We start from the raw sequence: 27179 nt of genomic DNA, 5'->3' as shown, positions 1-27179 counted from the left end.
ATTAATACCTGTTTCAGGATTTTTTGGAAAATGAACGGAAAACTGGATTTTTTTTAAGATGGTGATTTTTTCCAAAAATTCCACCATGTCCATAACTCAAAAGCCAAGAAAGCTAGATTTTTAAAAATGTATCCAAAAACTCCTAGATTCAATTCATTAGATATATGCTTCAGGATTTTTTGTAATATTAAAGAAAAACTACAAAAATATGGTGATTTTTTAAAATCCATAACTCAAAAACCAAGAAAGGCACAATTTTGAACATTTATCCCGCGACACTTTTTTGACTTTTTATCTATTAATAAGATATCTATTATTAATATCTTTAAAATACTTTGATTTTTTATCTATTACGTGTCAACTAATGTCGGTTCTAATATTTATTTACCTTGGCCAAAATATCACGGCTGAAGACCAATGGTTATAATTATGAGTCATTGGGTGACAGACAAGGTTAAACCAACATAACACTCCAAATACAAACTGAGCTGGTGTGAAATTTCTAAAGAGTTACGTTTAAAAAAAGGCCATTAGGTAGATAGATGACTTTTGTAATGTTTATTTATCAATAAACATCATTAGCATCAATTATTGATTCAAAAAATTGGAATGCTGCGTCATTTTTCCTTGATGTGCAAGAAAAACTCGAAAATTATCTAATTTTTTACTAAAGAAATAAAAATTATATATGTCATATACACTCGCCGGCACAAAATTCCGCCACCCTGAAATATTGGCCAAGTTTGATGTTTTATAAATTTTTTATTTTTTATCAGATTCTCACGATTTTGCCATCAGTTTTTAGATACATTTGTTGTGATTTTTTAAAATCATTTTGTAAAGTAGCATTTTTCGATTAGTCTATATTATACAGGAGTAAAACAAACTGTTGTTTTTTATCGTAATTTCAAAAGACCCTGTAGGAAAATTAAGGTGAATAATTCTGTTTACATACTGTTCCTTGTAATCTTTGATGTATTCTAAACATTTCGATTTTTGATTCATTCCATTATCTCATTTCTGCTGCGAGCTGCAAATTTTTTATTAAAACGCTGATTTGAAGCGTATTTTTATTAGGAGAAACAAACACTAGCTATATCATAAAGTTAATTAAAAAAAAACAATTTTAATAGCGTGTATTTCCTCCTCTCGCAGCAATAACAGCTTGCAGTCTTCGCGGCATCGAATGAATAAGGTTCCTTATTCTTTCTTGAGGAATAGCCTCATATTCTTCGATCAGCGCTAGTCGTAAGTCTTTCAAGGTTTGTGGTTGTACAGGACGACGACGAACGGCCCTTTTAAGTTGATCCCAAAGATGTTCTATTGGGTTGAGATCCGAGCTACATGCGGGCCATTCCAATCTTGAGAATCCAACTTCATCCAGATATTCGCTCACTACATACGCAACGTGAGGTCTAGTCATTATCTTGCATTAATGTAAATTGGTTCCCAATGAATGGAGCAAATGGGACAACAACTTCTTGAAGGATTTCCTCAATGTAACGGTGGGCGGTTAGAGCTCCATTTTCAATAAATACAAGATTGGTGCGTGCTTCGGTAGAAATACCCGCCCAAATCATGACTGAACCACCACGATATGAGATTTGTTCTGAAATGGTGCAGTCAGCATATCTTTCATTTCTACGTCTGTATACCCGCTCATGACCATCCGGCGTCCTTAAACAAACCCTGGATTCATCTGTGAATAGTAGTCGGTGTTGTCGATGCCGAGGAAGTAATTGTGGACATCTTGCTGGCCTTCGTGAATAAAGTCCAGCTTCTGTTATTCTTCTACGTATCGTTCTTTCACTTATACTTACTCCATGAAGTATTCGCAAGTGGTTTTTTAGACACACAGTAGTAGATCTTCGATCTCTTAAAGAACTAATGGTGACAAAGTGATTCTCCTTCTGCCAGAGCCTTGTCGTCTAGTAAAAATGCCCGTCTGTAAATACCTATTCCAGGCATCTCGAACTGTAGACCGCGGAAATCTCAGAGTACGGGCGACATAACTTTTGCTACGGCCATTCTCTATTAACGCAACAATTCTACCCACGTCTGCTGGAGTTAATACCATACCATTACCCTGACACACAACAAATTATAATAGTGACACTGTCAAGCTTTATGTCACATTAATTGCGTCCTTAGCCAACGTCGATAATTTTTAACCGAAAACTTGACATTAATTATCTAAAAACAAGCTTCAAATCAGCGTTTTAATAAAAAATTTGCAGCTCGCAGCAGAAATGAGATAATGGAATAAATCAAAAATCGAAATGTTTAGAATACATCAAAGATTACAAGGAACAGTATGTAAACAGAATTATCCACCTTAATTTTCCTACAGGGTCTTTTGAAATTATTAGCAAAAACAACAGTTTGTTTTACTCCTGTATAATATAGCCTAATCGAAAAATGCTACTTTACAAAATGATTTTAAACAATCACAACAAATGTATCTAAAAACTGATGGCAAAATCGTGAGAATCTGATAAGAAATAAAAAAATTATAAAACATCAAACTTGGCCAATATTTCAGGGTGGCGGAATTTTGTGCCGGCGAGTATATTTTTTTAATTAACATTGAGTAAGGAAAAATTGATTAAGCAGAATAGTGAGGAGGAGATAGTATTAATGATGTGAAGTCTGATCAGTAAAATATAGCAAATTTTATATAAATATTACATAATTATATATATTTAAGTTGTGCCTATAAAAAAATCATTATTCAGTTAATTTTTTATTTATAATAATAAAAATGTGAAAATAGGTTTTTATTAAGGAAATTGAAATTTAATATTTTTTTGACCGCCCTGTATTACAAATGCGACAGATTGAATCCAATTTTGTTGGTAAAATTTGAAATATTTCAAAGATGGTTGATCTTAGACATACACCGTTATTTAAATTCTACGTGGAATCTAAGAATGTATACAGGAGAGTTGGTTGACATTCAGAGAGTGCTTAGAGAATAAATTTCACATGAATAAAAAACATTTGAAGAAATAAACATACTTTTTACCTAATTCTTAGATGTATAATATATATTCAAGCAATTAATTGCATTTTGCAATAAGAATAATTCGACTTTTTCGACATTCATAAACGCATTTTTGTATAATGTTATTTTTTTAATCTTTAATAGATTTAATGTTTTATACGGAATTTAAGTTTATATTTTATTTTAGGTAATTGAAGTAGCTTTCAGTGTCTTTGAATATTTAAAACAAAAATTTTGCCGTTTCCTAGGCTTTTACGGTATATTTCTTTTAATGTCTTTTTAGACGATTTTTAATTAAATTATAGGCTTTCAAAATGCCTCTAAAATAACAAAAGACACTTTCATTCTGTGCTTTTGCAATTTTCCTTTCTTCCAGGCATTTGACGGCGTTTTTAATCTCTTTAAGGCAATGGAAAGAATTTCCCGCAACTTCCAGGCTTTTGAAATGATTTTTTCTTATTTTCCAGATATTTGACATTTATAATTTTTGATTTTATTCCCGGCATTTGACGTCACTTTTTTCTTAGGCTCACGAAGTGATTTTTTATATTTTCCAGACTTTTGAAGTCATTTTACGTTTGTTCCATCTTTTCTGTAGTAAATAAAAAATGTATAGATATTATTTTTCTGGACACTAGCACCACTGGGTAAAAACCAAGTCCCACCATTAAAAAAAACTTGTCAATCGCCACTTTTTTATAATGTGGGGACATTTTAGTTACTTTTCTAATTATTAGAATTACTTTAGGACAATTCAGAAGCAATTTACGACCGTAAATAAACTCAACAAGTAGTTAATAACTTAATAGATTTTAAAAGACGTTTTACAGCCTAATTAATTTGGTCCTTTTAGACAAATTATCGCAATAGGTTCTCTTTAAAAAATCGATAAAAAAAAAAGACAATCTTTTATGGAAATACAGTCGTAATCGCTGTCAAAACAACGTTGTTTTGCTTTCTTGGCTTACCCAGTATTTGAGAGGCCATAACCCCCGTAGAAGCCGCATGTAGTTTATTTTAAACCACAAGAGTCGGTTTATTTTCGTTATAATAAAAGTGACAGCGTAATACTGATGATAATTAATTAACTTCCACCAATTTTAACGAGCCGACTTCGTGACAGAGTACGCCATTTTTCATTTTACCTGTAATTATTATTATGCAAAATTGTTTAATAGCTATTAAGTTTTAATCGAGGCTTTTAGTTCCGTTGTTCTTCCATTAGCCAACACAGTCGCGGGGAAGTGGTTTTTTTTTAAATGTTCATTATGCATATACGGATATTTTTTTTTATCTTAATATGACCTAATATAGCTATTATGCCTTTTATTTTTTTCCACTTTTACTTGCGGCACTTACTTCCGGCATATTGTTAAAATTAACCAACATGACTTTGGAATATTTTTAATGTAGAATGATCCGATAGTCTTTATCTTACTTTCATCTGCATAACTAACACAGCAACAAATTTCTTATTTTTCTTCACTTACTACTATAGGTCGTAAAAACAATTACATTCTTAAATTTTTTCCAAATTTAGTGCTTTTGCATGTAGAATTAAGTGCTATTTGGGTCAATTCACACGACTTGTGTGCTTTTAATTTTCAATGTTAATGTTTCTTTAATAACGTTGCAAAGAGATCAATAAGGATGTAATAACAATTTATTCTTTAGAACATCCATGTGTTGGAAAAATTTTCTTGGGATATAAGGATATAAAAATAAAATATGATCCAGGATCTTGTGTATTTAATAAAGGAATTTATGATATAGTAAAAAACCACTAGAGAAAAAGGACTTAGCAATCTCAGAAAGAACATTTATTAAAAATAGACAACAGTCCTAAAAGAAGGTGGAACCAAATAAAAGATAATAGAAGAAATAATGCAAACAACCGAACATTTTATTCATATCTTGTAACTCGAGAATATCTGCATGAACACAATTTATGATCAAAACAAAATTTCAATATTTCCATGGTAAGAACAACTGCATTGCAAAAATCGTTGTTTTATAATGGAATTCGCTTGTACAACTATCCTCTAGTAAGATATGACAAAGTTGTTAGTTCAAATCCTATGAAAAATTCACTTGTTATTTTTTTTATTAAACAATTGTATTATTTGTGCTACTAAAGTTTCTGGTAGCTGAAAGCCTAATAAGCTAGAAAGTTCTTAAACAACGGTATTTACTATTAAGAAACTGATGATATCTAAGACCTGGTTTCTTAAATATGATGATTAATTATCCTCTGAATACAGTTAATTTTTTTACGCAACTACAATAACATTAATATAAAATAATAAGATATGTGCATGATAATAATAGGATGAATTGAATTTCACTGATGAGGGTCAATGATAAAAATCTGTTTTTTACTTAAAATAAATTACCCAATGTGATTAATAGGGCAAAAATATAAATTGTTTAGTGGCCTATCCCTTACAGTACCGAGATAAAAAAAATTGAGTTTGGGGTTTATATTTATTATTACTTTGTATGGAATGAAATAAAACAGTTTTTATCTTTGGTTAAACAAAGAAAAACATTACATTTTAGGCAACGGACCGACTTTTACACCCTTCTAACCTGCATTTAACTGGGTTCTTCATTTCTTCATTCTTTGGCCAGTGTTCAAAACCAGCAAAGCGTTTGTCTGCACAGGGCAAACTGAAAGGCATTCTTCTCTTTTTTATTTCATTTCCTTCAACGCTAGTCTCTTCCTCTATATTTTCTTGGCATTCTTCGCTTCTTAGTACCGGCAATCAGATACTTCCCAAGATTAAGTCTAAATTCCAAAAGATCCATAATATCTTTGCTTCAAGTGTTTTGATTATAACAATCCCTTCGATACTCCATCCAGCTGTTTACTATTGCTAAGTCGAACAAATGTAGGATGTCTTTAAGAGTCCATTTCCGGGTTCGAAAGAAAGATTGATAGTATTATATCATTTGGTCGCAAACATCTACACCACCCATGTTTTCTATGATTTAACAACAGCTGGGCATGCTATGCCTGAACGTTTTTTTTTTGTTTTATTCCATCTTTGCACCTCAGTTTCCGGCTGTCTTCCAGAAGCTGTGGATATCATTAAAACAGATTTATTATCTTTCCACTTTGTAATGCAAAGTTTATTATCGGTTCTAAGAACTTCTTCTGACTCTCCCCTATTCATTAAACTTTCTTTTTTAAAATCAAACCCTTTCACTCTAGCAGTTGCATCTATATTCAAACTCGTCAATTTGTTCATCAAAGCAATAGTTGAAAAGTATCTGCTAAAATACAGGTAACTATTTTGAGGTAATGTTTCTGCTAGACGCAATATTACTGAGGGTCCCAAGCCTAAATCCCTATCTTTTAGTGGGGTAGTATTGCCCTGATAGATTTCAAAATCCAATACTAGTCCGTCGGATGTCGTAAGAACGAAATTCTTCAGTCCCACTGGTCTTGGTTTATTTTTAACAAATTGTCGAACTGGACATCTTCCCAAAAAAGGAATCATTTGTTCGTCAATAGAAAAAGCTGTCTTTTCTTTTCTTTCAATGGCTTTACATCTATTGCGAACCAAATCAATTACCGGCTGGCTCCGCAATCTATTATTTTTTTGTTCCTCTTCTGATACGCTAAGATTGTCAACGACATGTAAATTTACACGTATCATGTAAAACCTTTGTCGGGTCATGACCCCATTAATTAATGGGAACTTATATTTTCCATTCCAATACATATGTATCCTTGGAAGATGAATACATTCCATCAAAGCATTCATTACGAAAAATTTCTTTATTTCTTGAGAGGTAAAGTTGTTTTCTTTTGCATTTGGTTGCAAGAAATACTGGGAAGTGAAATTTGCGGCTGACTCAAAAAAATCATCATCCAAATAGTTAGCAAAATATTCGTTTGGAGTTTTTACGATAGATGGAGTATAGTCCTCTTTTACAGGAAAATCCTTGCTTCTAAAGTTTCCATGCTTCCACTGGAGAGTTTGGAAATGTATAAGGGGTAAATCATCTTCTTAATCTGAAGAGCTATCAGCTTCATTTGGTGCTACAATTGGGATCTTTTCGTGAATTTTAAACTCATCTTCTTCATCCTCGGACTCTAAATCCGACCCAACTTCGTCTAGAAGTTGGAACAATGCCTCCTAGTCATCCCTTAGATGGTCCAAATCAATAATTTCCTTACTTCTTCCTGTAACAAAGAATTAATTGTATCCAACTTAATTAAAACCAAACCACGTTAACTCCCGTGGCTCACAATTGTGATATACATAACAAAACCATTCTTGGAATCAACAATTTTAAAGAAATTTTCAATCTCTAAAAACAATACACTTAATTGAAGTTTATTATACCTATTTAATATTAAGCACTGAATTCTATAAATAAATAATAACTTACCTGCACGAGCCATTGTTGAAAATAATCTGAAACTTTTTAGGTTATGATACAAGAATGCACTCCCGGCAAAATAAACGATTTGCGCGTGCACACCTATAAAATGCACTACTCACAATCATGTCGCACGGTTCTATCCAGATTAAACATTTTTTGATCCTTATAACACTAGTAAATAAGAAAGTCACAATTGTCACATCGGGTAGCGTAAGGGCTATGTCTTGAAAAATCCAATTAGGAACGTATTAAATTGTTTTGTTAATGTAATACTGTTCTTTTTATCGACATTTCTATACTGCTTATATAGAATTTCCCTGGAAAATACATAATAATATCTCAACTAAAGCATAAAAGCTATTCAATCTAGTGAATTGAAAAGCCTAGACAGCTATTGTTAGCTTCAAGCGGGCTTCAAAACAAATAAAGACAGGTTTAACAGGTAGTGTTTTCGATAGCTTAAGAGGTCTCCGTTGTATATTCTCCATTATAGGCCGCCAATGTTTGTTTTATTGCGGGTGCCGTAAATAAATTTAAATATAGGCTTTGTAGGTAAATAATTATACAGGTAGCTCATTAGCGTTAGTGTGCAATAAAAGATAAAATTTCACTCTTTTGTGGTGCAAGATGTTTTGTTTGAAAAATAGTTTAATGTAAACTAGGGCAATGAAGTTTGTATTGGGGGGTTCAAGGATGAGAAACAATTATGTTTTAATTTTTTGATTGTGATTTTATGGTAAATAGGGAAAATGTGCAGAATATAGGATATATAGGGAGTCCAAAATTAAGGCTGCTAACTAAAAAAATAATAATCTATGAATATGTTTTGAATATATAAACTGAAAATTCATATTTTTTCTACTTAATTCGGTCCTTAAAAAATGTTTGGCTTGGGCTGTTTTTTGATTAAACATAACTTAACTTTTTGAAAATGTTTCAAAATCATGATCAAACTTGAAAAAAATTGCCTGAGGAAAAAATATAATTTTATTACATAAATTGTGGTAAAATTATCAATTGTGCAACAATGTGTTAAAATTATAAATGTTGTATGTATTTTTATTTTTATTGGTTTTTTTATGTAGCTCTACATAAAGAACCTTCGTGTTAAGGCTTAATATTTAAGTGCCTAATAGCAAGTTAAATTTAATTTTAACTATATAAAAATAGTCGACTTTTAGCTACTACCACTTATTTAAAATCAACATAAAATTGTTATTTTTTCTATTTTTTTGTCAAAATTAATATTGAATGTATTTATGGCTGGTGAGAACAATTACTGCAAAATCTTCAAAAAACTAAAAATTTTCAATTAGAAAAAACTTAAGGAACAAAAATTCTAAAAGTCTCCTTATAGGCAATTAAAGTCATATTTATATTTTACATTTATTTCTTGTCCAGACAACTCAATGAGTTTTATGTTTATTTTCTAGAAACAATGATTTTATACGCATTTTTTTACATTTATATCATTGATATAAGTGTATTTAAAAAAATATATAAAATGTTTATAAATGAATAACATAATGTATCTCTTTTAGGTCTGTCATAATATTACAGTAAAATTGCATAGTAAATTTACCTCATAAATATTGTTTTGAAAATGTAAATACGTTATTTATTCTTATAGTTTTTGTATTGTTTTGCTCTTATTTTGTAGTTTAAGTTTATTTTAGGCCTCGCTTACGTAAATTTTTATATTTACACCTATAGTGTCTAGTTTTAAGAAGTTTCTCTGACTTAAATTATACAAAAAAAAGACATTATTTTAAATCCTTAAAAAGGTTGCCAAAAAAAACTTTAATTGAGAAGAAATTAATTTTTTTCCACTAAAAAAATCATCAAAAAAAAAAGGAAATTCTCCATGGGAAAATATTCAGAGAACCAAATAAAATTCAAATTTTAAATTATATTATTAAACTAAATAAATATGAAACAGGGGGGGAAATTTTAATTTCATGAGAAACAGGGACTTTTTATAAAGATTTTGGTTTTTGCCTAGTTCGACTTTAATTGCCTGGAAAAAATCGACTTAAAACCCTTGAAAAAAAACATTAAGTGGCTGAAAAGAATAACTCGAGCCTAGAAAAAATAAAATACATTTAAAATAAAATTTTGCTGAAAAGAAAAAATATCTTTCTTCGACTGCGAAATCTTGAAAAAAAAATTAGTTGGAAAAAATCAGAGAACAAAATTAAATAAAAATTCTAAAAATGCTTCCTATAGGCAATTAATGTATTTTTTCTTATCCAGGCAACTAAATAATTTATTCTTTATAAATCTGTATAAAACATAAGAAATGGAAAATAGCCTGCAAAAAATAAAATAAATTTAAAATTAAAAACCCTTAACAAAAAAATTAAAAATAATTTAAGTGCCCAAAAAAAAATCTTAGTTGAGAAAAAAGTATTTTTTTTTTCTACTGTAAGATGTTACAAAATCCCACGTTTTTAACGGGAAAAAAATTCAGAAAATTGCTAAAACTACTCCTTATAGGAAATTAAAGTTATTTTAAATGCTTAAAAAAATAACCCTTAACGTGCCTGGAAAATTAAACTAAATTTTAAGTAAGACGAAAAAAGTCAATTTTTCCACTGCAAAATCTTGAAAAAAACCCAAAATTTTTAATCAGAAAATGAGTTTAAAAAAATTTTAATACTTTACAGATAATTAAAGTTATTTTTTTTCTTGTCCAGACAACTAAAGAAGTTTTTTTCAATAGGACTTTAAAAAATAAAGATTGTTGTTTTAGCCTAATTGAACTTAAATTGCCCAGAAAAAAAAATTAAAATTACCTTAAATCATAATAAAACGAAAAATATATAATTTTTTTTTGGTTTTTAAGCAAAAGTTTTCAGTTGTAGCATATAAATCAAAAGAAAATTCTTACAATGGCAATATTTCTATTATTTTTTAACAAATAAAATTTGTTTATATTATTTTAGTATAATTATTGATAATAGGGTAATTTAATAGAAAATTTGCGAAAAATTTTTAATTGCAATCCACAAGATGTACAGGGTATCTGAAATGAACTCTGCTTATTAACAAAATGTAGGTTTTAAGAAAATGTTTTGAATATAAAAACCGACATTTCATATTCTTTTCACGTACGTAATTCGTTGAATATTTAACATAAAAATAATATTTTAAATAAAAAAAACTTTTGGGTTTTTGAACATTTTCCAGTGGTAACATATAAATAAAAAGAAAATGCTTTTAATGGAAATCAATTAAATTTAGATTTTCTATGTAATTATATTTCTACCAAATTAATATTATTTTAGTATAATTAGTGATAATAACCATAATTATCTTTATTAGCAGCACCTTGCACGTCAACGATAAAATATTCTATTACCTATTTTTTTAAGTGTATAATTACAAAAAAAAATGAACTGTTAGTTATCATAAATTAGTATTTAAAAATATGGTTCAAATATACTTTCAATCATAATTTGATAACATGCACACCCTATATTATGATGACTAACATTTTATTCAAATAGAACCTTGTTCCAAAATTTTATGAATTGGTACTGATCCAATTTCCGCAACGATTTATTGTTATTCGCACTTAAATCATTTCTCCATTAAATTACGTCTGAAAAATGTATTGTTGTATTTTGTATTGTCAGATAAGAAAACTGGACCTTCTCGAGTGATGTTTTCAATTTGGATTGGGAGAAAATGTGGATCAATAGATTTTAACGTAATGTAATGGAGGCTATTTATATTTACATTGGTTCATTTTAAAATATAAGAATAAAAATTGTAAAATAAGCACATTGATTATCTTCAAAGTGCTTACAGGGAAGATTTATTTAATTTCGCCGCACGAAACTTGCAAATGAAAAAATAATAATAAACGTGTATCTTACCAAATTTACACGAAACGTTAACGAGTTATTGTAAAAATACTGAGTTAATTTTAATTATAATTATGTTGAAAAAAACTAGATATTTTAGAATTAAAATAAAAATTTATTTTTATTACTTAAATTTTCATAAAATTATAAAAACTACGCTTTCTTGAAAAAAATATACGTTTAAAAAGAAAATTTGGTTTTATTGTCCAAATTGGTCAAATTTTCAAAAATTTGAAACGAAATCCACGATATTTCAATTGATTGTAACAACACTGAAATTAAGTTTTATTAAAAAAAAAATATTTCACCTAAAAAAATTGTAAATGTACTTCATTTAATAATTTTTTTACTAAAAATTTAAACAAATCTTAAATGACAATTATTTTTCAAATAGGCAGTTTTGAATAAAATTTTGGGTCTGGAAAATATTATGTTAAATTTTATTTAAAAAATAAACTTTTTTTCGTTAAGATTTATCAAATAAAAAAAAATTACAGGAAACCATACAAAAAATTGACGAAATTCCGAAACAGTCTCGAAATTTTAAAAAGATATTCAAGATATCTTAATTCCTTATTAATTTTTTTTTCACTTCAGTTCCAAATGCTTTCTTAATTTAATAATAATAATAATAATAATAGACTGTTTATATTTCCTCATAAGATATTACATATGCTCACTCATACATATAAATAAGTTTACAATCAAGAAAAAAAAATCCATCAGTGTGTATTAATTTAGCATGTAACTGTAAAGAGGAAATAAAGGTCATGTTTCAGCTACCATGTATGAAGAAGGAGCTGTTAGGACCTTATATATTACACTTATAATTAAAAAAAAAAAAAAAGATTTTTTTAAAAGCCGATATAGATATAGAAAAATCCAAAATTTTGTATTTATTAATTTTGGACACAATATTGTAAGAAAATGACTTTTTAAAAATTTCTTTCTTATGTAAAGGTATAGACAAAAGGTCATGTCTGCGAATATTTATATTGTGAACGTCAGTACGATATCTGAGCTTATTATAGAGATATGGTGCTTATTTGTGCTTTAAATTTCATTATTTTATAAAAAAAAACATATAGAGTGCAACTCTCGGCGATTTAACATATTAAGCCATTTAAGATCAACTAATTCATGTGATACCCTTTCCCTACGTCTAATTTCACAAATAAACCTTATGCACGAGTTCTGTAATTTTTGAATTCTTGCAGAGTTAGCGCAGTCTAAAAATGGTCCATATACTGTATCTGCATAATTAAAATGGGATAGAATTAATGAGTCGCATAAAATTTTTTTTGTTTCTATTGACAAATAAGATCTATGCTTGTCAAGTTTTTTTAGCATTGAAAATCCTTTCTTAAGACAACTTGTAATGTGATCTGTGAACTTTAGCTTGACGTCTATCATTAGGCCTAGAGTTTTAGTTGAGAAATGAAAAGGTATAAGTTCTCCATTAAGAGTTAGTTGGACATGATCCAAAACCGCCCTTCTGCTATTATCACCACAAAATAACATTGCCACGCTCTTGGCTGGATTCAATTTAAGAGAATGATCTGTCGAGACTCTATTTACTAGAGCAACGTCAGCATTCAAACAAAAATTAGCTCTTTCAATATTACTAGCATTAAAAGACAAATATAATTGTGTGTCGTCGGCGTAGAGGTGGTATTTACAGAATTGCAATTTATCCATAAAAGCCGACGTAAAAATGCTATACAACAAAGGACCCAGAATGCTACCCTGTGGGACGCCAGACCTTACTATTGCCACCCTAGACTTATCTTCTCCAATTAAAACTCGTTCTATCACTTAAAAAAGATAAAATTAATTTAGTAGCTGTAGTATTAAAACCGAAATAATGTAAAATATTAATCAAAAGTTCGTGATTTAGCATATCAAATGCTTTAGAGTAATCAAGCAGTATTAAAATCATTGCATCACCCTTATCCTCCAACAACTCCGATTGCACTTCTTAACTATTTTGATAAAAATTTAATTTATTTTTATTTTAATATGATTTTAAAACGTATTCATTTCTACGTCATGATCTTAATTAATTATTTATAAATTTAAAAAAAAAATACAGGGCCAATTTTGAGGTAATTGCTTCTTGAATAATTAATACAGTGAGAAATTGACAAAATGTTGACACATTATAGCTTTATGATCTTAATTAATTATTACAAAAAATTACATTTAAATAAATTGTCAAAAATACGACGAATTACAAAAAAAAATACATGGCTAATTTTAATAAATGTTTAAGTCATGATTTTAATTAAATATTGATAAATTTAGAAAAAAAAATACAGAAGAATTTATTGCACTTTTAATTTCAAAATTCTTCTCTACTTAATAACTTAATTCTTAATTAATAATTTACTACTCATTCTTTACTAATAATTTACTAAAAATCTAAACGAGCCTGTTGTGATTCAAAATGAGCAGTTTTGCATTAAATTTAGAATCTAGAAAGTATAATATCAAATTTTACTAAAGAACATTTTTATTAAAATTGATAAAATAAAATAAAATAAATTTATAGGAAGCCGCTGAAAAAAATTGACAAAACTGCAAAAAAATCACGAAGAAAAAATGTTGCATCTTTAATTTTAAAATTCTTTATCTTGTTTAATAATTGTTTTTTTACCTAAATAAACCTTTAACAACCAATTGTGATTCAAAATGAGCAGTTTTACATTAAACTTAAAATTTAGAAAGTATAATATAAAATTTTCTTAAAGAAACAATTATTATTTTTTTCTTAAAATTTATAAAATAAAATAAAATAAATGTATAGGAAGCCGTTAAAAAAAAATTGAGAAAACTGCAAAAAAGTCTCGAAAAAATCCAAGAAAACTCCAAAAAAAAATTGTTTTGCTTTCAAATGTTTTCTAATTTGGTAATTTTTTATTTGAATAAAAAAAAATATGATTGAACTTCTCTACAATTTTGATAAAAATTGGGGACTTTTGAATCAAATTTAGAATCTGAATTTTTTTTGCTTATCATATCTAAGAATATAAAATTTTAACTCATAAATTCTTGATAAATTAAAAAAAGATACATGGGCAATTTTAAGGTACTTGTTACTTGAATATTGAATATGGTGAGAAATAGGCCGAATCGCAGTAAAATGTCAAAAATAATTCGAAATTTTAATTAGAATAGCATTAATTTTTAAAATTTATAATTTTATGTAGAAAAGCTAAGAAATTCTATAATACAATAAAATCGTATATATTCACTAAAATAAAAATGAAGATATTTTCGACATAATGCTTTATCAGAAAATAGGCCAATATATAATACATTTTTACGTTATGATCTTGTTAAATTATTGATAAATTATAAAAAAAAAAAACAGATCCAATTTTAAGGGACTTGTTACTTGAATATTGAATAGAGGGAAAATTTGGATAAATTTTAATAATTTTTTTTTGTCATGCTCCTAATTAATTATTGAGATAGGGCTAATTTTAAGGTATGTACTTATTACTGAAATATTGAATATAGTGAGAAATTGGCCAAAATGACAAAAAATCAAAAACCTAATGATAATTACAATAAAAATTGAAAATTTCATATTAAATAGCTGAAAAATCCAAAATACCATAAAATCGTACATATTCACTAAAATGTAAATGATGATATTCTCGATACAAAGCTTTATCAAAAACGTAAATTCATTTTATTGTTGTACGTTCGCATATTTTTAACATTTAGGCAAATCGTTAATACACTTATCTCGAATTTATCAGTTTCACATTCTTATCTTAATTATTAATTTAAAAACAAACAAAAATTTTATGTAAATGGCTTCAGAAAACTAATAAAAAGAAGAACAATTTACCTGACAGCAACTCGGACAGAAACATCATCGTCTTCCATCTTAATGATAGTTTTCTCCTGGAAAAATGCACTGATAAAATATTACGTCTTCGCATTAAGACACCTGCTTACCACCTACCCAATTAATTTAAACTTTAAAAACAACAAATAAGAAATACTCCGGCACGATATAGACAACGTTCCGACTCGAAGGCGTATTTAATCCCCCAATAGACCGACAATTTCCCAAGGTGTCATTCATTTTTCGTGCGATTTTCCGAAATTTGGTCCTTAGGGAGCCTGAATGGACGTTCACATATGATCGGCCGCCAGTGAAAGTATCACTCCAAAACTTAACCTATACTCATAGTTCGTCCCACATAATGACATAAGAATGAATGTGACCGAGAGAGAAAACGATATTTCACGATTATAGATCGAGCTTTTTAGACTTGCTCAGTTAAACCGACCGCCGTTTCTCGTAGCAGTTGGAAGGTGACTAACTGTATATATGAGCCTTGCATATTGGGAGAACTACCTGCCAGTATTGCTATTGCTATACAGGTACGTAAATAGAGGAACACCGAACCATGTCCGATGGTGTGCTACCTACCACACCACATTGGTTCCGCCAAAAACAACCTTTGTTTTCATTTGTATACATGTTTTTCAGGTCTCGTAAAAAAATAAAATGTTATGTAAATAATACGCAAAATCAGCAATCACAGAGATTAATGATGTCTGGAGAGAAAATCCAAATTGGATCAAGGGGATACAAATGACTGTCCCATTTATATGAAAGAAATCTTTATAATTATTTATTTATTTATTAAGTACGGAAAACCCTATTGGCTGTTTTAAGTTTGTAACTAAATAACAGTCTAAAAAAAGAAAATATCAAAAAACTAAGGATATAATAAGGAGAAAACGAAAAATATAATTCCTATTAGTAGTAACCTGGTACATCCCAAGTAACACACAAAGTCTACTACTAAACAAAATTACTTTATATTAGTTATCTTAAGGACGTTAAATATTAATTAAACGGCTTTAATTAAAATAATTCAGTCTTATATAAAACCTTAATTTATAACAAAGTTTTATAAATAACTATGTGACAGTTTAATAAAATATTTTTATAATGCAATAAGTAATTTGGTATTAAGCCTTCATAAAACAATATTGTGTTAAGCAAAATTTGTTATTAAGTTGCTTGCAGATATAAAACCATTCTATAAAGGTTTTGTAGTAAGTTATATTAGGTGAACAAAGAGTTTATTGAAAAACAAATTACTCTCAGTGACTTTACTGTTATAATGAATGAACAACAAATAAAACATACTAAATCTTATTTTAAAAAAATACTGTTATTAATAAAATATAAGTTAGATTTAAATATACTAAACTCGATCTCTATGAACCTAACTGTGACTTTTTCCCAAATTGTGAAACTCTACACCAAATTTAGATGTTACTGTTTTGTGTCTGTAATTTAGAATTTTTTTTATTGGAAGATTAATACTTGACTATAAAGATATCATGGTTAATTCCTAAATTTCATTTATAATTAGTTAGCTTAAGTGTAGGGCAATACAATGTATACAGGGTGTTTTAGAACTATGGGATCAAACTTCTAGGGGTTGTTCAGTGCAACAGTAGAATCCATTTGAGTATAGGAACCCATGTCCGGAAATATGTCACTACGCCACTACGGCCCTAAGACGCGTTTAAATTTAGAAAAAATATTAATTACCTAAATAGGATCTGATGCTTTTATTTTTACCTTTTCTATATGATACCATCACAACAATTTTTCAAAATGTCTTCTTCCAACCTCAATACACCGATTTAAACGCGGCACATGATTTCGGCGGACTACACTAAAAATTTGATCCTCGTTTTGAATGATTTCAAATGCTGCTGTTATTTGGCCAATTAAGTCTAGCTCTGATTCTACTGGAGTTTCATGGATTAAAAACTTTACATGTCCCCACAAGAAAAAATCGAGCGACGTTAAATCGGGTGACCTAGGAGGCCAAGAAACTGCTCCACCTCTGGCAATCCAACGGTGCCCAAACCACCGAGCCAAATACTCGCGTACTTGTACAGCAAAGTGAGCCGGCGCTCCATCATGCTGAAACCACATTTGCAGAAGAAGGTATGGCCCAATTAAATAATCATCAACAATGCCTGCCCATACGTTGACAGACTGATTCTGATGTTTTCTTGGAAAAATTGCATAAGGATTTTCTTCGTCCCAAACATGGCTATTCCTAATATTAAAAATACCGTCTTTTGTGAAAGAGGCTTCATCGGTCCACAAAACATATCGTAAAAAATTTGGTTGTGCAATGATGGGATCCAGAAGCCATCGACAAAATTGAACTCTAGGATGATAATCGGCAGCAGTCATACCTTGAACTTTCTGGAAGTGGTAAGGATGGAGTTGTTGCTCGTGTAGTACCCGCCAGACAGAAGCGTTACTCGTATTCATATTCTTAGCGACGCCACGTGTGCTATTTGATGGTTCATCGGCAACTCGCTGAAGCACCTCTTCTTCAAATTCGACCGTTCTTACGGTTCGAGCAACACCAGCATCTTGGTCTTAAACATGCCTGTCTCAGCGAGCCGCCGATGAACCGCAATAAACTTTTTGTATCCAGGATGCTGTCGTTCGGGATAACGTTCATGATCCAACCGCGATGCTGCTCGTGCATTGTTGTTGCTCCGTATGCCAAATGCATATCCGCCATTTCTTGATTGGTAAAGTTTTTCATTAGCAATAAATGTTTAAAAATTGTAAGCTATAAAATTTTTAAACATGACATTGAGAATTGACATTGATAAGCGTTGATTTTAAACAATTGTTGTTATGGTATCATGTACAAAAGCTAAAAATAAATGCAGCAGATCCTATTTAGGTAATTAATGTTTTTTATAAATTTTAGGGCCGTAGTGGTGTAGTGACGCATTTCCGGACATGGGTTCCTATACTCAAATGGATTCTTCTGTTGCACTGAATAACCCCCAGAAGTTTGATCCCATAGTTCTGAAACACCCTGTGTATATATATATATATATATATATATATATATAAGGTGTCCTATTTGCGATGTGTGACTATTGCTATTTCCGAAACTATAGAGATACGAGGGCGGTTAAATTTAAAAAAAGTTGCCAATTTTGATGCCTATTCTAAATCCTTTTACAGCGTTGCAAAATGTTTATTCGTTCGTGAGTTACAGGGTGATTTATAAAAAACGCCAATATTATTTTTATTATTATTTCCAAAACTATTGGTTTTAGAAATTGTGTGCTCCTTAAAACTTTACCTTTAATTTTTTTTATGACGTTTTGTATCTTGGCCACGACTATCAACTTCTTTTTTTTAATACGGACCTGCATTTTTTATAACTTATTTTGAAAGCATTTTTTATGCTCTTAAAAATGATGTAGCTCATTCAAATATTTCCCAACGTTTCAACGTATTAATAACCATCATCAGGAATTTTTCCTTACTGTGGTTCTGACTTTTTTAATTGCTAAAAACTTAATACTTTTAAATCTTTATTCTTTTCCTCATGATTTAAAATTTAATTAATTTAAAGCTTAAGCTTCCGATGAATCCTAATCTAAATATGTAAAAAAATTGAGTTTTGAATTATGATACTTATTGATATTATCCGTTCAATTTAATTGACTGTTACAGTAATTGAAGTATGCGCTGTCATGATTACCAAACAAAAATAATATTTTTGGCAGAAGTCATCAAACTTTCGCGCCAGTTTTTATTCATGTTAATATTGGTAATAAAGGTCCTATAAATTGGCCCGCAAGATCGCCTGATATAATTTAATTGATTTTTCTATATAGGGTTTTATTAATAACCAGGCTTATTAAACTACGCCTCAAAATTTAAAAATAAGAGAAGCTTGCAATAAAATTTTAATTTATCCAAATTCGCGAAAATCCTTACGAACATTTAGATTAATAACAATTTATTTCATAATTATGTATATATTATTTATTTTAAATATGTTCTGGATTTATTTTTGTTCATTATTATATTGTTTATTGAAAATAAATTTATTATAAAGTTAGTAAGATCATTGTTGTAATATTAATTTTTTTAGATACCTCCTTTTAATATTGATGCGTAACATTTAGTAGCAATAATGTTATTCAGCAGATAATTATTGAATAAATTATTTGATGATAACTAAACAAATTGTACACTCTTTTAAGTTTATTTAAAAGACCAAGTCATTTTGTGTCTAAAATGGAATTATTATTAATATTACCACTTTTATAAATATTTTTATATAACAAGCAAAAAGATAAACTTTTTACTGTATTAATAAGTAATTAATTTACAATTTAAAAAAAATTCAGACTCGCATTAAGGAAAATTTTCTAACGATGGTTATTAATACATCGAAACGTTGGGTCACGTATTAATGAGATACATTATTTTAAAGAAAATAAAAAATGCTTTCGAAATAAGTTATAAATAATTAAAATAAAATTTGGCGTTTTTTATAAATCACCCCGTAACTCACTAACTAAAATACATTTTGCAACGCTGTAAAAGGATTTAGAATAAGCATCAAAATTGGCAATTTTTTTAAATTTAACCGCCCTCGTATCTCCTATAGTTTCGGAAATAGCAAAAGTCACACATGGCAAATAGGATACCCTGTATATATGTAAAAAAAAACACAAATGAAAAATGTTCTTCCAAATGTTTTTTTTTAATTTAAATAAAAAAAATCTGATTGAACTTTTCAACCATTTTAATAAAAATTGGGAGACACTCTTGAATAAAATTTTAGAACCTGAAATTTTTTTTGGATCACACTATGATTTTAGAGCAAGAAATTTCAAAATTTTAAAAAAATTTTCGTTATAATTCTAATTAATTTATTAATACATTTTTAAATAAAATTGTTATTTGAATATTGGAAAACTGGCCCAATTTAAGAAAAATCTTACCGAAAAATTTAAATAAAAATACAGGGTCAATTTTAAGGTACTTCTCACTTGAATATTGAATATAGAAAGAAATTGGCCAAATTTTAATTTTATAATCTTAATTAATTATTGATAATTTAAAAAAATAATACAGGGCTAGTTTTAAGGTACTTGTTACTTGAATGCTGAATATAGTCAGAAATTGACAAAACTGGAGAAAATGTTTGAAAAAATGTAATATTTTAACTATAATTACATTGACAATTTCATATAAAATAGCTAAGAAATTCAAACTCTACCTCTATGAACCTAATTGTGACTTTTTCCCAAAAAGCAAGTGGGCAATAAGGGCAATTTCTGTGATTTTTTTCGTTTATTTGTATTTACTTATTTATGTTTGTTGAGTCTTATAAAATAAATAGTTTAAAAAGGTTATATAACTTTTTTAAGAACTAGCCTTTAAATTAATTTAGAATATTTAGTTAGAATAAAACCTTTTATTTTGAAAACCAATATTTATTTATAAAGTATAATTTTTTTCAAAATGACCAGTACTTCATCAAAAAATCAAGAAATTTTGAAAGGAAAATAAAGAGGAATATTTTAAAAACTATATCATTAAAAATTATTCGTTCGGATTCAAATATTAGTAAGGCAATTAGATCGCCATCTTCATCAGAGGACATATTTTAACTTGAAACGTTGGTAATTGGTCAAAATGCTGACATATGATGCTGACATATGCTGACATATCGATGATGACGTGGAAGCTACAAATAGTAAAAAAGGTAAGGATGTCTCTTGTGTTTCTTACAGGCACTCCTGGAATAAGAATTCCAATATCTTGACTTTTGGTGCATCGATTTTAGTAATTTCTTTAAAAAACTCTTTCAGATTAGTTTATAAATTAATAATAATTAACATTTGTCTACGAGAACCCAAGATATTTATTTATCAACAACAGACAAAAATCTTTTGTTTCTTACAGGCACTTCTGAAACCAGAATTTTGATATCTTGATTTTTAGTACACCCATTTTAGTCGTTTCAAAAAATACTAAAAAAGGCTTCAGATTAGTTCATAAATTAATCATTTCTAAATTTTGACTACGATAACCTAAGATGTTCATTTTTCAATAACAGACAAAGTCTTTTGTTTATTATAGGGGTAATAAACTATAATATAAATCATTATTTTCAATATAAAAATTCCAAATATGCCATTTTTCCAAAAACAGCTGACCTTTGAATTTTACACCTTTAAAGCGCCATCTATTAAGTATTGGTTTTAAGAGGATTCTTTATAAAATAAAAATATATATCACTTTTATTAGAGATCAAATAAATATGTTATTTTAGTCTAATCCCATAAAACTAAGTAGATTTACCTAATGACGCATTTTTTAATGTTTATTTGCGCCATGTTGGTTTTTCGAGTTACATTCAATGCATATGCAATTTTAAGAACAACATACTTGAATTTCGATTCAGCTTATGATATTTAAAATTTATTTATATATATAATATAAATATAGGGCAAAATTGATAAAAAAAAAAGGCCAATTTCTTAATAGTTTTAAAGAATTCTTTTTACTCATCCAAAATCTTGATATGCTATGAGTGTATATGTAAATTTGAAGTTTCTAATATGTTAGGGTTTGCATAATATTATTGTTGTTGAATTAAAACCTCTTTCCTTATTACCAGTGACTATTATTAATTAAAGGAATATTAATATATTATAATATATTGTACCTTATAAATCAATACCTACGCATTTTCCAAAAACATGAATAGTGATTACTAAAAAAAATTAAAGAGATACCTACCCTTCGGTTGATACACCCAAGTAAAATCACAAATATTTGGATATATAGAAAATACACGACCCATAAATGGCCGATAAAAAAATATCATTTTCATCATTTAATTTTAAAGAAAAGGGATTAGTGAATAGTACAACAGTTTTTGGATACGAAAAGCCGGTTATTTTATTTTGTACAATTATTTTGTTTATTTAAAATTATTTTAGGAAGAATTAAAAATGAAAGTGTGCATTAATCATTTATATTCATAGAACTGAAAGGTAAATTCTAGTAAAAAATAACATTGCTCAAAATATATTTGGTTAAATTTCTTTCAAGTGTAATTACAAGTGCTGAATTAACTGTGTCAAAAGCATTTTGCAGATGTAAATAATTCAATCAGTAAAGCTTTTGAAATTAGTGCCTATATTTATTTAAGAAAACCACTATACATAGTAATGAGTTTTATCCTAGGAGATAAAACTCAGTCTCAGAAATAGGACTATTTAATTTTAGAAGAAGTCGCATTTTTAATCATACTTTTGACAGGTGTGCCATTTATTTGAATTCTTGAAATTCTGATCTGTGCGTTTAACGTGTTTAATAAATGTGCATTTAACGTGTATTAAGATTTCGCTTTTTTTAGTACTTTATTTTGCATTATTTGAACCATTCTTGTGAAACTCGATTAATAGATGGGGATTAGTAGTAAGAGCAAATTTTCTTTGATTTCATCCCTTAAGCCCTTACATTTTACCTACCTGGTGTACAAATCTCAAATTATTTTTGCCTTTTCTCTTTACAATTTGTAAAAGTTATTTTACCTAGAACCGAAAAGTTTAACAGCTTTACCTACCCTTATATAATCTTTTTCAAGACACCTTTTGAAATTATAAGGGCTGTAATTTCCTTACCTGCCCTCTATAAAAACCCGTTTATCAAATACCAACTATATAATATACTATACTTTCAGTACTATAGTATTTAATTATTTTAGCACGCAATAAAGATGCGACTGATTAACGAGTTCCCCGATACCCACAGTAGTAAAAAAAAAATTCCAAAATCAATTAACGCAACCTTTCGAACCGCTGCTGCTTTTTGGGATCCTGATAAATTTTGCACCATTTCTGCAAGTTGTTCTGCTTTAAGCCCCGCTGTGACGTCACTTCCAATTTTATACTTTGTCGTAATATTTAAGCGACATCTAGTTTACCATTGAGTAATTTCAATTTTTGGAGTTTAAATTCTCGAGAGAGATCTATGAAGTTGGGTTTAAAAACCGGAATAAATGGTGAAATTGCTTTTGTAAAAACAAAAAAATTATTCAATTTGATTAGTAACATGCTTGGAAACTAACAAAAAATTACCAAACAATCGAGATAAAAACCAATACAATCCAACCGAAGCTCAAATTTATTGAAATTGGAATATTTACGCCTAACCTACTGTTTAATATAACATATTATAACAACCAGGGTGTCAAATGTATTTAAGTTATGCATAAAATCTTATTTCAAATTACATTTTGGGTTATGTCTTGTCAATATTTTCCAATAAGACACGTTGGTTGTGAATAATTGGGTGGCGTCTATGATTCATCGACTATAGTTCCATCTTTTGGCCATTTTCTTATAGAAACCTGCAATGTTGTTAAACTAATAAATTATTGCACGCGTTTAATTTAAACATTAACTCTTTATGTTTCTGTGAGCCTGATCCGATTCCCCAATATTCTCTTTCTATTGAGAAATTAAGTTTCCCCTATTGATTTAATTGAAATCAATTGATGTAAATATATTTTAAACAATATGGAGAATATTTTGCTTACTAGCTGAATGTTTAAAAAAAATTTCTTTACAATTTAATAATTTTGAATCTTTTCGTGAGCGTGCATTTTATCAGTTTGCAAACTCATTTGATTAAACCTTTTAACAATCAAATCAATTTACACATATTTAACGTAGCAATTCGTAAATTAATTCCAAAGAGATAATTAAGTTTAAATTACATACGTAAAATGAGTGACTAAGGCATTAAAAGGGCACTTTAAAAAAAAATTATGCACGTTAATAAAAACAGTGTTGCTGCGCAAAGACGTATCGGATACGTATTCTTAGGCAGTCAAGTTGCTTACTCCGATAATTTATAAACGGAGAATAGAAAGCGTAATGGTATATTATGGTCATTGCAAATGAACATGTAATTTTTTATATCTCTGCTTTGCTGCTTGCTTGATAATTTAGTAAGAAACACCCCTGTCGAATCAATTCGTTTTACTTTGAAAAGATTTAATTGAAATAAGTTATTATTAATTAACATTATCTTGAATCGAATTTAAAAACATTATCTTGGCGCCCAACGTGTGGGGTATTTAAAGTCTAGGAATTCAAATAACTATACTTCTTAATTTAGTTATTAATTTTAAATATTTTTGAAAATTTCTATCGCACTTAATTGTTCAATAACCTTCAACGTAACATAAAATCTCATTTTATTGTTTACATTGTTCCCATTTTTTATCTGAAATAGATGGACTAATATTTTTCATATACAGATATAATTTTATCAGTAATTTTAATGATTTCATATTTATTTCTAAATTATTATTATAAAACAAAAATAAGATCTTGGCGCCCAACGTGTGGGTAATTTGGAGTCTCGAAGAATTTAAATAAATTTACTTGTTCATTTTAAATATTTTTAAAATCTAAAAGAAATATATATGAAAAATTGGTTGGTATGTAAGAAAATTCAGAAAATAAATAAATTAATTTCTCGTGAAAAGGTATGAAATATCTGGGTGTTTTTTTTAGATTTTTAAGTCAGAGCCATAGTATATAATCAAAGTTTTTTAATAACAATAGCTACGTTTTATTATTATTTATTTGAAAGAGATTAAATAACTTTTACATACATTAATATTGTTAATGATTTTCATACTGACTTCTAAAGTATTGTTATAATGCAAAATCTTGGCGCCCAACGTGTGGAGCATTTGGAGTAGAAACATTCAATTAAATTTAATTATTATTTTTATTTTTCTTTTAATTTTTATCGCACTTAAATGTCCAATAATTTTCAGCTAAAATGAGTAAAAATTGGTTGGTATGTAAGAAAATTTAATTATAAATTAATGCAGTAAAATATTTAAAAAATAAAAATATTAATACAAATTCAAGGAAAAAAGATTTTTCTAAACCAAAACAACGTACTCATACAACTGTAATTCTGACTGCCAACTAAAAAAATCATTTATTTTCTCTATAATTTATGAATGTACTAATTAATCAGATTAAAATAAGTTTACACACTAGATTTCCTGTCACAGCTATCGTAACCAAAATCTTTTTATTACAATAGCTACATTGTAACTTAAAATAGATTAAATAATTTTTCTTCGACATAAATATACTTAATATTATCATATATCAATAACTTTTTAATGATGACCATATTTTTTTCTAAATTATTGTTCTAAGGCGGAAAAGTTATCTTGGCGCCCAACGTGTGCGGTATTTGAAATTTAGAAAGATTCAAATATATTTACTTCTTTATTTAATTTTTTTTAAGGCAATTTTTAATATTTTTTAAATTCTCTATGGCATTTATTTGTTAAACGTTACTTAAAATGTCACAGTTCTGTTTAACGACTGCAAAGATGTATGCAAAACATGATTTGCATGCAAGAAACTTTAGACAATTAATTAATATAATAAACTAGTGTATCTAATACTGTCAACATAAAAAAATATCATTTATTATCTCTGTAATTGATGCGCGCATTATTTACCATATTAGTTAATCAGCTTAAAATAAGTTTACAAACTAGATTTCCGTCACCGTCATAGTAACCTAAGTTACGTAATTAAGTCCTTTAATACCAATAGCGACAATTGACCGTTATTTACCTGAAATAGATTAAATATTATTATAATTAGTATTTCTACGCTATTGTTATCAGGCTAAAAGTTGGCGCCCAACGTGTGGGGCATTCAGAGTCTAAGAAAATATAAATTTATTTATATTAGAACTCTTAATTGTAATTTATAATTTAATAATAAATGAATGCATCTATTTAAAGAAAAACTAAAACAATAAACATTAATAATACAAATCCATTTTTCCAAACCAAAACAACGTACTCATACTGCTGTGATTCTGATACTGTCAACTTAAAAAATCATTTATTTCCTCGATAATTTATGCACGTTTTATTTATCATAATATTTAATCAGGTTGAAATAACTATACACACTAGATTTCCTGCAATCCTGCTATGAGTTACCAAGTCTTGTCGGCCGGGAAACCCCTTAAAACCCAGCTAGAGGCTCACCAACGACATCGTTGATCGTTGAATATAGTAACGATCGTGAGCTTTTTTGACCGATAATCGACAGACAGGTTGCAGACTATTGAAAAATTCCATTAGGACAACAGAGATACTAAGATGTTAACAAAAAATTGATGGGTGCCAAAAAATTCTAAATTATTTGCACCTATTTCAAATTCATGCCCGAGGAATTAAAATTATCATTTAAGAATTAGCTAATTGAACTAACACTGTGCAATTAACACAAAAATTTCAATAGCTTGTAAGTGTTAGAAAACTGTAGTACATCAACTGGTTTCTCCATTTTCACTTTCTGTGATCCTGATAAAAATCCACGATGTTTCTCTGCCGTATGCCCCACAATGACGTCATAGGGCTTTGAGGCACAATATAAGAAAATTGGTGTTTTGTGTTTTAGATTGAGTATATCATAACGTACATATGTTATATTATTTGTTATTAATATATTGCACATTAGCTTTTATTATAATAATCTTTTTAACATTTTTAATGCTTACAGGAACGCAGAACGTTGTGAAGTTGAGTCGTTCGGTTTTGTGGTCACGTTGAGAGATAACCAACTGTTCAAAAATAAAGAAGTTAACGAATTCTGTATCGATGAGTTAATTGGAAATATTTTAAAGTATATTAATTTAAATTCACATTATCAAACTTAAAAATAATCAATTCATTGTATTTCTTTTTGATAAACTTAATGACCATGTCAACAAGTCAACTCAAATTTAATGAAACAATGCAAACTTTGATTTCAAGAGTAATGGCGTATCGTATTTATTTCGATTATCCTTATCAGAAATTAAACGCTGAAATTTATCACAAAACCTTTTTCAACTTTATGAGTGCCTAATAAGGCAAATTCTACCAAATATTTTGAACCATCAACACTGAAATTCAAACTCAAAATATCGCATGCTTCCCAAATCTGTATAGTTTTCTCGAGATTAT

General features: G+C 28.4%; 1 protein-coding gene across 2 annotated transcripts in view; it reads right to left on the bottom strand.

The window, feature by feature from the left end:
• The window catches only part of LOC126748698 (kinesin-like protein KIF21A), a 48944-nt gene extending 33325 nt beyond the window's left edge, over positions 1 to 15619 (bottom strand). The window contains exons 1-2 of one of the 2 annotated variants that reach the window (XM_050458078.1): positions 15238 to 15619; positions 15128 to 15183 (exon numbers count right to left, since the gene is read on the bottom strand). In XM_050458078.1, coding sequence (XP_050314035.1) covers positions 15128 to 15165 — 38 coding nt within the window. In that variant the 5' untranslated portion in view covers positions 15166 to 15183; positions 15238 to 15619. The remainder of the gene's footprint in view (positions 1 to 15127; positions 15184 to 15237) is intronic. The other variant, XM_050458077.1, reaches the window with a different exon arrangement.
• Between the last annotated feature and the right edge of the window lie 11560 nt (positions 15620 to 27179).

The sequence above is a fragment of the Anthonomus grandis genome, chromosome 22, assembly GCF_022605725.1.
Source record: "Anthonomus grandis grandis chromosome 22, icAntGran1.3, whole genome shotgun sequence".
Taxonomy (NCBI): Eukaryota; Metazoa; Arthropoda; class Insecta; order Coleoptera; family Curculionidae; genus Anthonomus; species Anthonomus grandis.
The sequence above is the reverse complement of the archived record's forward strand: the minus strand, read 5'-3'. Positions and strand labels throughout refer to the sequence as shown.